At 31.9% G+C, this 11,150-nt stretch overlaps 1 protein-coding gene across 3 annotated transcripts; it reads left to right on the top strand.

Moving 5' to 3' along the window:
• Positions 1-2,571: 2,571 nt before the first annotated feature.
• Positions 2,572-10,459, top strand: LOC112693382. Of its 3 annotated transcripts, none has more exons than XM_025568422.1 (3): positions 2,572-3,589; positions 4,253-4,628; positions 10,185-10,459. In XM_025568422.1, the coding sequence occupies exons 1-3, from the start codon at positions 3,248-3,250 to the stop codon at positions 10,196-10,198; spliced, it is 732 nt and encodes a 243-aa protein (XP_025424207.1). In that variant the 5' UTR covers positions 2,572-3,247; the 3' UTR covers positions 10,199-10,459. The 3 variants fall into 3 exon arrangements, with proteins under 3 accessions (XP_025424207.1, XP_025424208.1, XP_025424206.1); XM_025568423.1 differs by lacking the exon at positions 10,185-10,459 and adding an exon at positions 5,858-6,321 and having other exon boundaries at positions 2,573-3,589; XM_025568421.1 differs by lacking the exon at positions 10,185-10,459 and having other exon boundaries at positions 2,574-3,589; positions 4,253-4,980.
• The last annotated feature ends 691 nt before the right edge of the window (positions 10,460-11,150 follow it).

Genomic DNA, 11,150 nt, shown 5'->3' with positions numbered 1-11,150 from the left:
AATTGTTAAACTCGACCAACACTAAACTACTTTTCGGCTTTAATTTCGTCGCATGGTAACAGTTGTTCGACCAGTGTAAACCCGCCTATACTTTTCCCTTAACTTTCGTAATTTATATTAGGCGCTCCATTTACAATAAGGAAATCCAACGTGGTGAAAGCGGCGCCGTCGACCGCGGTGGGAGGGTAGTGCCGTCGACCAGCAGCGAGACGGCAGTGCCATTGCCCATCGTCGAGAGGCCACCACCATCCACAAACACACCGGTTAGGGACATCGTCGGTGGTATGGGTTTCCACAAATAACACGAAGAAGAATAAAAAAAAAATTAATTAAAGAATTGAAAAAATACTAAATTAAAATTATTTATTTCAGTTGGACAGTAACAGATGAAAATAATCGATAAAAAATAAAAAATTATTTCAACTCTTTATTGGATTTATTTTAATGTTTAATGTTTATATTTTGCAGTAGTTTGGGACAATCGATCGAATTAAGTATTTTGTATAAAAATTTTAATTTTAGCTGCATAAATCGTTTTTCTAATGTTAGCATATTATAGAAATTTATTGTGATGTAGGGATAATGAGGATTTCTGTAAATATGATACTGAAAACATAAAAATCTTATGAAGTTATTTTGAATTTGGTTTAGATCTTATTTCTGTGTTACAGAATTGGATGCCAAATAAGTAGAGCATAATCAAAATAGGAGCAAACTAAAGAATTATATAAAGTTATTAATGCAGATTTATCCCTAAATTGTCAACAAGAACGTTTTGGCTGCACTGTTACCATAGCAATTATTGTATGCAATTGACAAATTAAAAGATGTTTGGAATTTCTACATTAAAAGGTGCTTGGGAGACACTAGGCTTTTTATCAATTGCTGTTGGACTATTGCTAACATAAACATCGTAATTTATTGTTAATATATATATTGTTAATAATTGTGTAAAAAAAAAAAAAAGAAAACTCAATGTATTTTAGTCGAATTATTTAGGTGAAATGATTGGGTTTAGACCCGTTGTGACTATTGTTTTTTATATATTATAATTGTATTTTAAAACTATTAATAAATTATCATTTATTTATTTTTACTTTTTATACAACTCACTCTTACCTAACTGTCCAAAAATAATAGCCAAAGGCTATAAAATATTGTTGAAAGAAATCATGATATGATGAGAGAATAAGAAAATGGTAAAAGTGATATTAAATCTCATAAACAATTCAATATATTAGACTTAAAAAAGAAAAAAAATTACAATTTTTAAATTCAATAATAATAAAATTACATTGAAACAATTAATTATGTATGTACATCGGTAGTAGACAGCAGATAACTAGTGAATGTAGCAGTGATACGTGATTTATCAATGTACAAGTTCGACGCCACGGAATTCTCTGGTGAACTTGATGGCCACGACAAAGAACGCGACGCTCTTGACGATGTTCCTGAAACGCGACACGTTAGATACGAGTTACAGTGACAAGTATCTAAAACAACGGTCGAGCACTTACCAAATATCCTCGTCCTGGTAGATGAGCTTTACCTTCTCGGTGAAGGTCCGCGGTTTCGGCTTGACGGCCGGTCCAGTTCTACCGAACATTTTGGTGAGCCGGTGTTTTCAGAATGTGCGTCTGTTGATGTGCCGGACGAAACGTGCGTGCGGATGGCGAAGTTTTAAGTGACAAAGCGATTGCAACGAATAATCGATAACCAAACGTCGGGGAAATCCGCGTGATAAGGACTGCGATTCGAATGAGGTTATCACCATACCGTCGTCCGCGATAACAGTGTTGATAAGACGAACAGTTTATCTAATCATTTGCGATAAAAGCGGCGGCCAATTGTTCATTTCACAAATATAATTATTTTGTCATATTAAAGTAGTATTTAAGTAAGTAGTAATTGCTATTTAATATTACTACTACGATTGAAAGGAATCGGTCATCTAGTTCAATAAATAAATACATATATCTCTGGTTGTTATTACCACGACTGTAGACCGATGAAGTAATGTCTATGCACACCGTAGTACAGCTGTGGTCCATGGGAAACAGAAATGTTTTGTTCGCGAACGAACGGGTCACACTTGTGAACGAACCGATCCGGATCACATAAATTTAAAAAGTCGTTCTCGTTCGGGTTGCTCTGTTTTCGAACGATTCGACCCGAAATCCGGATCGTGAGTAAAAAGTGTCCTTCGTTCGTTAAATTTTGTTTTGGTTGCTGCGTATGGAACATTGTGGACTATTACACAGACCAGTTAACATTCCAATAGCAATTTGTAAATTGTGATTCGATTATGACTTAATCGCGTTCGATCATTTCAGTATCAAAATAAAACCAATTCAGTACGTACAAGCACCGAACAGTGCATTTTTTAATTAGTTAACTACGCGACACTAATGTTGCCCAGTGAATATACTCTGTCGACAATATTTTGAAAAATTGGGCGAAATAATGCGAAATAAATGTGTAACACTATAATCGTACTATGGTATTACATTGACTATTTTGAGAAAAACATTTTTTTGTCGCTCAGTGAAAATTCCTTATAAAATGCACTAGCATCGAAATTGTACGGAACGAACGATAACGTTTAATCAAATGAATCTTTGTTCAATCCGGTTCGATACAGTAGTAATTATTTTTTAGATTCAATAAACGAAACTATTTAACGTGTCTTTTAAATGAACCGAACCAAACGAACTGAATTGTTCAAATGACCCGTTTTGCTCATTTCTAGTCGGAAACGAACGTAGGCGCCCACACAGTCGATCTTTCAGTAAACTCGATAGCACATAACAGTGTAGCCATCTCTATTTTCTTTTTGTTATTTGCGAGAACCTAACCTTTTCGGTGACTCCGAACATAAAAGCGCGTCGCGGCAGCGTTGACGGTTGAGGTTGGCGAGTTCGAAATCCGACCGTGACTGATAAATGTTTGACGATTTTACTCGACAACGACACAGCACAATAGTAGCGATTGATTAAAGTAACGAGAATATTAATTAGACAATATGCAGACATCGCGAGAGTGCACTGGACGCGGTCGGCTGCTCTCGCCTCGCCTCGCCTCTCTTCGACAGCGCTCGGTCAGAAGAAGGTTTTTTCGTGGCCGTGTCGAACAACACGAGAACAGTCGAGACGCGAATACGAGAGAATCGCGCTTCGTCCGTGCTCGTGCATTCTCGCATGTTAGGCACTGTGTTTTTTTTCGTGCGTAAGTCGTGCCTCCCGTCATGTGCGATTGGTCAAATGAATTGACGTTAAAGTTTTTGGAGTTGTACAAAAACGAACCCGTTGTATGGGACCCAACGCATTCGTGTCACAAGGACAGAAAAAAAAACAACGATGCATGGGTTCGATTAAGCGGAAAACTAGATTGTTCGGTTACCGATTTGAAGAAAAAAAAAGACTCAATAATGGCTACATTTAGGAGTCATTTGCGGAAGAAAAGAGCTTCAATCAAATCAGGCGCGACTGATATTTACAAACCAGTATGGTTTGCTTTTGAATATATGGAGTCTTTCCTAGCACCGGTTTACAAATGTCACCGGACAACTCTGAATACTCGAGATACAGTGAGTACCTACCATAAATGATAAATATTAAAAAGTAATATGATTTATAATCGTTTATAACTCGACATATTTTATCACAATATATGTAATCGATTACAATAAGACTTATTTATTATATATACTTAGTATATTAGGTATTATATATTATTGTAATATTAAGTATGCAGTAAACGCTTCTCTAATCTTGATGCTTTAGTCTAACCTAAATGTGTACTTAACAGTAACACAACTACATAATTTTTTATTGAATAACAATAAATAATCGTTTATCAGATCCATATTCACGATTTCCCGTATCAGGTTTCATAATGTGCGCACTCAATGCAAAAGCTCTGTAACAAAAAAAAAAAAAAAATCTATGGTAAAAATTTGTACGATAAAACGGAATGCGTAAAATCAAACGTTGCGCGCAACTTAATATTTTTTCTCTACTAGGAAAATCTACGAATCATAAATATATTTTTGTTAATACTAAATACTGTCAGTAATAATATATTTTATTTCAATACAAATATTAAGTAAAATGAATAAAATATAAAAAGTTACCGTTGTAACAAAAATAATACGAAAATCGACCTCGCAGAAAAATAAGTTGTAACCAGGCCAAAAATATATTAATGTTAAACAAATATATACAAATACAATTGTTTTCGTTTTGTTTAGTCTTTTGTAACTGACGGACAAAGTCACCGTGAGGAAATCAGCTCTGTATACGACGAAGAAAATCAAAGCGTGGTAACTGTGGATAGACCAAATACAACAAAAAAAATAACAGAGAATACGAGTTCAGCAGTTCTTGGACAACCAAACCTAACACCTTCAAGGCCAAAGCCAACGATTCAACGTCACGATTCTCCTCCCGAACTTCAAGAGACAGGAAACCAAATAAAAGAAGCATTTAAAATGTTAATAAATGTTATTACTAAAAGAACTAGCGATAAAGAAGACGATGAATATGATCTTTTTGGTAAAATGTTGGCGAAAAAAATAAGAAAACTGCCAGAACATGAACGTGAAGTATTTATGTACGAGATCGAAGGTTTGTACTTCAACAAACTTCGTAATGTAAATTCTGCTCGTTCAAATAACTCATCTTCCAAAATATTAGATCATCCACAATTAAAAAAATTTTCGACCTCTTCATGTCAAAAAAAACCTCCCCCTAGTATTTCATCATGTTCTGAATAGATATGTCTAACTTTTCCATCAAACTTTGATCAACAATATTTTAACAAAAATATACTTGTTGGTAAGCAAAATATACGTATAGCTTCTGAAACTTACAATCATCGTATTGATGAAATAAACATTTCAATGATTGATGAAAACAATCAGTAAACTACCTAATACTAGAAGTTGATCATTATTTTAAAAGAAAATTGTTCTTATTTATTAGAAACATTTTTAATTATTATTATTATTTTTTTTTTCGATTAAATGTTTATTAATACCTATTTTATAAAAAAAAAGTTATTAATATAGTCGATTTAAAATAAAGAAACATTTGAAAGTTGTAATTATTATTATCAGCGAACAATTTATTTTTTACCTAAATCTGATCTTTTAATACTTCTACTAGAGCTATACAGACTTCAGGAACAATTTTTGATATAATTTCAGTCACTTTTGAATAAAAAGATTTTAAACTATCGCCAGTGGTCAAATATCGTAGTGTAAGACGTAATTTATCAGATATCGCCAATCTCCAATGCGTGTATTTTTTAGAAATAATTGGTGAACATTGATTTAATAAATATTCGAAATCTGTACAAGTCGGGCGCGTTATTATTTCAAATTCCTCAGAAGGTTCAAAAATGAATCCAAAAATCCAAAAATCGATTTTTAACGAGTTTTCTGTAACAAACATATTTTTAAAAGTATATTTCATATAGTAAGTATAGTTCATATGATAGATATTAATATTAGCTACTACATTAATTATACAATACCTGTATACTTTTTGATATACTTCCGGCTACTTTTGTTGTTCTATTTCCATGAACATTTTGTTATTCGCCAACTCAATTTTTCTAAGGCTTCTTAATTTTATTTTCGCAAAAAAAGTTAAGGCAATTAATTATGATATGCAATTTTGTTCGCAACCAAGACGCATACCATTTTTATTTGATAAATATTACTACATATAATTAATTTATATCATCTACATTAACATATAATTAAAAAATATTAATATTGTATTGTAAACCTACACATAGGCCTTATGACATAATGTTGCCACTAGATTACTATACCTTTTTTTGGCTTTAGAATTTTGATCTTGCCCCAGGTGGGATTTTATCCTGCGGGTGCGCTTGTTCGCGGGGCCTCCTCGGCTAATCTAAATTCTCGTCGAGACCGTCTCGGCGAATGTCGGCATAAACGGCATTGCACTTGTTACTCACGTCAGGGACGTAACTAATACCAGGATCGCATGCGATGGCGTCGACGGTTCGCCTTGAAGCACGTTTCTGAACACACGCGTACAAAAACGACTCACCCGCAAGCAAACTAACACGTCTGACACGCGGTCACATGGAAACTCACGCGATGATGCAAATTCGAACGGATCCGAAGACCAGTGTCCCATAAACGGCCGCTATCCGCTGGCGCGTTTTAGTGTCATCAATGTGTTCGTTTAGTTGTCAAAATGGACCGTTCATATAATAATATAATACTCGACTACAAAATGTAAATAAACCACATCGTATTGTTAATACATTTGAATAAACAGTTGCGCCTACTCAAATCTTAATTTATTTATTAATGAGATTCTTAACATTAATGAAAATTAATTGAAGAGATTTTCTTATTCTAAGGAATAATAAGAAAATACTTTATTTTATTACTCAATTTAATTTTTTTTTTTTTTGTCATTTGAAATATCATCATTGTATTAAATATTATTGTTGAATGCCTTTACATAATATTATCTATTGTAGTTGTAATTAATCAATTGTGGTTCATTCGTTTATGATTGTTGTGGACTCCTACGAATTATTCCGAGGATTTTCTTTGGTCAGTTAACCGGGATGGAGACAAGGCATATTAATTAATAATATATGTACAACAAGACAATGATTTACAGAAAAAAACTTAACGTGGAATATTATAACAGCAAATCGATACTTTTCGTTCTGTACAAGTGCAAAGCAATAATAATGGTACCTTTATGGTAAATTAAAAATAAAATTAAAAACTGAAAATATTTTTACAAAAAAATCTTTGGACCATCACAGTGAGGAATAAAGGACATATAGGACTCTAACGCCCTCACCAATTTCAGAAACACCCTGTATATAAACCCGTCGTAGATTACAAATTCTTATTTTTTATTTGCGTTCATTTTCGTTGCAAATACACCCGATTTTTTTTCCAGAACCGTTCATACACAGTAATAATTATTACGTAGATCAGAAATAGTGCGACACGACACAGACATAGGTTCTTCAACAACTTCTTTGCCGATGATGTTTATTTATATTTGTATATTATGTATATTATGTATGTATATTTTATATTCGCCGTGCGTGTAAGAAATGTGCACGTGTTACATCGCGGACACGCGAGTACCAGGATCGCATGCGGTGGCACCGTCGTTTCTGATCGACACACACACGGCTCGCCCGCGAACGAACAAACGAGTTCGACGAGTCTCATCGTAACCTACGCGATAAGTCAAATTCGAACGGATCCGAGCAGTGGTGGGTCAAGAGGGGAACGGTTATAGACCCAGGTGTAAGTCGAAAATGACTACAAATGTGTTTTATATTCGCTGGTTAACAAATACAAAGTACTGTAATATCAGTCAACTGTCAAACTAAAATGCACAAATAAACTATACTTGTTTCAATTAATATCTATAACAAATTACTAAATCTGAATAAAAAAATGAAATTATTTTGGTTGAAAGAGCCCCCTTGAATGTTTTATGACTACAATCCGGCTCTGCCCACCAACGACCACGATGCACTCGCGTATTTTGATCGTCAATGCTATTCGTTTTTTTTTTCTTTTTTGCATTATGAACCTATTTAAAACCTGATTACACGCTGCTACACGCAAAAATCTCGGGAGAGACTCGGCGCAAGTGCTGTAAGATAATGTGTAGTTTCTAGACAATATTTCTAGATGAATAGTTATTTTTTTTTCGAACCCATGAACCACGAGGATGCGAAACCAGGATTGCCTTAAAGTTTGATTTGGTTAATTTACAGAATATCTTTGGATCAGTTCCGTTTCGAGCAACTGGTATGATTTTCGAGTCCGCCCCATTGAACGACGAGTGGATTATGATGGTCTTGTTTGAAATATTTTGCATAACGTTTTAGTGGTTCCATTGACGTTTGAGATTTTTTTGGTCATGGTAGATAGTCATGTTAGCGAAAAACCATGGTGCATTGGACTATTCACATACTGATAAGCTTGGATTGTTGGATAATGTGTATTTAAAAAATAATTACATGATTACATGAATACTAATGCGCTGTGTTGGTCATTCATCTGCTCTAATTGCTAACAAATCATGTAAAATGCTACCAAGATCTGCTGAAGATCTGATCCGTTCAGTCGCTTTATATGTATCAGCAATGCCGGCGGGAGATTTTGCGGGGCCCAGGGCAGATTTTTTTCATGGGCCCTATACAAATTAAGGAAGAAAAATACATTTTTTTTCTATTTTACATAACCTCTAAAAAATATTTTATTTTTTATGTACACAATTAAACAAAGTATATTAAACGTACAATTTTCAATTTGGATTTATTTTTTAAAACTATAAATATTTTTTTGCTTATGCACAGATACATTTTTCGTATTAAAATAAAATATGTATAGATCAAATATTAAGGTACAATTAATTCAAGTTAACTACACAAAAATTAAAAAAAATTCAACATTTTAACATCAAAATTGTTTTTTTCTTTTTTAATTATTTAGAAATAATATATTTTACAAACCTAGTTGTGAGCGATTTTCGATAAACAATGTTAAATACATATATAATCGTAACAAGAGTACGTCGAGGATTGATTCGTTATCGCACAACTAGACAGTCCAATATAAGTTGTCTAATACTCAAAAATGAAATGACAACAGAAAGTGCACTCCGATTGTGTTTTTGTGGTCATGCGGACACCCATCACATACAAGATAAGGAGTACACAATCATTCTTCAACTATAAATGAATAATAATACGATAAACTATACGTATTTTCGGAAAGAAAAACACGCAACCTGGGTTATAATGGAATTATTGGAATTGATGTACACATAATAAATTACATTGTTTTCAGCGAATTATTTTAGACGTCGCCGTTGCCGTTATTAGTCAGTCTTATAATTTATTTTTACTCTCACGCGTATTATTATATAAGCTGATAATATTCATCAATCATTATCGTAAATTTAAAACAACAATCGCATTTCTGATTTCTATCGAAATTATAATTAAATATTCATAAAATTATTCGTAATATAATATATTGGTTACATTTTTTTTTTTTTTTTGATATGCATTTCATTTAAAACCCAGGCACCACTACAGATGGGATTTGTATTTTTAATATTAAAAACAAATTTATAGTATTACAAATTATTACATGCCATTTTAGGCGCGGGGCCCCTAAAATGGCGGGGCCCTGTGCAGCTGCCCCTTCTGCCCTGCCCTTCCGCCGGCGCTGTGTATCAGGCAGCACCAAACGCTGTGCTCAACTAATAGAATACTTCGATGGCCATAAGTAAAAATTTTAAAACTTGCAGATACACGTTGGTTGGCTTTGCACTTGTGTGTTGTTCGACTGTTAGAATGTTGGACAGGCTTACAACATTATTTTGTAGTTGCTATTCAAGAAGATAAATTAAAATCAAGCGAAATCATACTAAATGATCTCAATAATAGAATTATAAAATGTTACTTTTATTTCTTGAAATACGCTTTAAATTATTTTAATAAATTTAATGCTCTTTTTCGAAGTCGCAGTATTTCAATTAAATTACTGTAAAACAATTCTATTTGTCTTCTTAAAAATATATTTCAAAATTTTGTCAAGCCACATTTAATCAATGACTATTTACATGAAAGCAATTTTACTGACAAAAATAATTATTTATCTTATGATGAAGTTTTTGTTGGAGTAAAATGTCAATCTGAATTGAAAATGATAAGGACATTATTTTAGAATTTAAAAAAAACTGTTTTCAATTTTATCTAAAGACTGCAGAAGAAATGGTACTGCTTCTTCCTTTTGAAAATAACATATTCAAAGAAATGTAATTTTTGAATCCCCACATTGTGCTTTACCTGAACGATCATTCAAATTATGAATGGTTTTCTATTCCTAACAATACATTTTCATGGTACATAGATACCTACTTTTAAAGTCGAAGAAGAATGGAGAAGTTTGCCGTGCAATTTAAGTAGTGAAGTAGTTCAACAATTATCAAAATTTCCTTTACTTGAAATGTGGAAAAAGATAAATATGTATCAGATTAAAAATTAGATTTTATTTATGTAAATAATATAGTATTAAAAAATAAAAATGTAAAAATAATGAATATAACATTTGAATGTACTTAACAGTAAGTTTTATATTTTAGGCAAATTGTGTTGAAGAAGGTATTTTATTTCCAAACATGTCTAAATTAGTACAGTTAGTGCTAACATTGCTGCATTCAAATGTTGAAGCTGAGAGAATATTCTCTATTGTAAATGAAATTAAAATTAAAAAGAGAAATAAGATTGGTGATAATGCATTAAATGAAGTTGCTATCATAAGATCTTCATTTTAAGATAAAGGTGTAATTTGCACTCAATTTGAAGTAACTAAAGAGCATATAGTTTTACACAACACTAACAATTTATATTAATATTTCTCTTTTTTATAAAAAATGTATTTATTTCTTCTTAACTGTATGTATTTAAGTATGGTAGGTATTTAAGAGTTTTAAGAGCTGTTGAGTTGTATAATTTTAAAATGTTTTCTAATTTATCTTCTAATATATCTCATTTTTATAAACTAAAGTATTTATTTGTTGTTAACTATGTAATAAAGTAAGGTATTTAAGAGTTTTAAGAGCCTTTAAGTTGCATAATTTTAAAATAATTTACTATTTTCTTTTTTATTATGTTGTTAATAATAATTTTTTTATTTGATTACTTTTTTAATATCTTTGTTATTGTTTTATCTGATATGTAACTTTACTGAAAAGAACACTTATTTAAAAATAATAATTAACTGTAGTACTTATATGTATACTATTATTTATATATTTTGTATGTATTATAAAGTAAGTATGAAATCACAAGTGTTCAGTGTTGTTGAAATTAGTTATTAAAAAAAAAAAGTTGTTATGATTAATTACTGAGTCAAGAAAACATACAATTTATTTTTATCTATATTAATATTTATGTAGGTGCATATAAAAGTTACCGATGAACTTGAAACTTAATGAAAAATACATTTTTTAAGTTATAATGGTTTGTTTAGAATTCATTTTTACAGAGCTTGTTAATGTTGAATTGAAGTTCGACATAAAATGGCTAGTTATTCTTTAAACTTCTAA

Source organism: Sipha flava, unplaced genomic scaffold (genome assembly GCF_003268045.1).
Source record: "Sipha flava isolate LNK unplaced genomic scaffold, YSA_version1 85_pilon_pilon, whole genome shotgun sequence".
Classification (NCBI taxonomy): domain Eukaryota; kingdom Metazoa; phylum Arthropoda; class Insecta; order Hemiptera; family Aphididae; genus Sipha; species Sipha flava.
The sequence above is the reverse complement of the archived record's forward strand: the minus strand, read 5'-3'. Positions and strand labels throughout refer to the sequence as shown.

Bases quoted from the DNA above. Each gene is read 5' to 3' on its own strand.
- LOC112693382 (XM_025568421.1), top strand. From the start codon at position 3,248: ATGTGCGATTGGTCAAATGAATTGACGTTAAAGTTTTTGGAGTTGTAC. The intron at 3,590-4,252 runs GTGAGTACCTAC...CGTTTTGTTTAG, and splicing joins CTCTGAATACTCGAGATACA to TCTTTTGTAACTGACGGACA.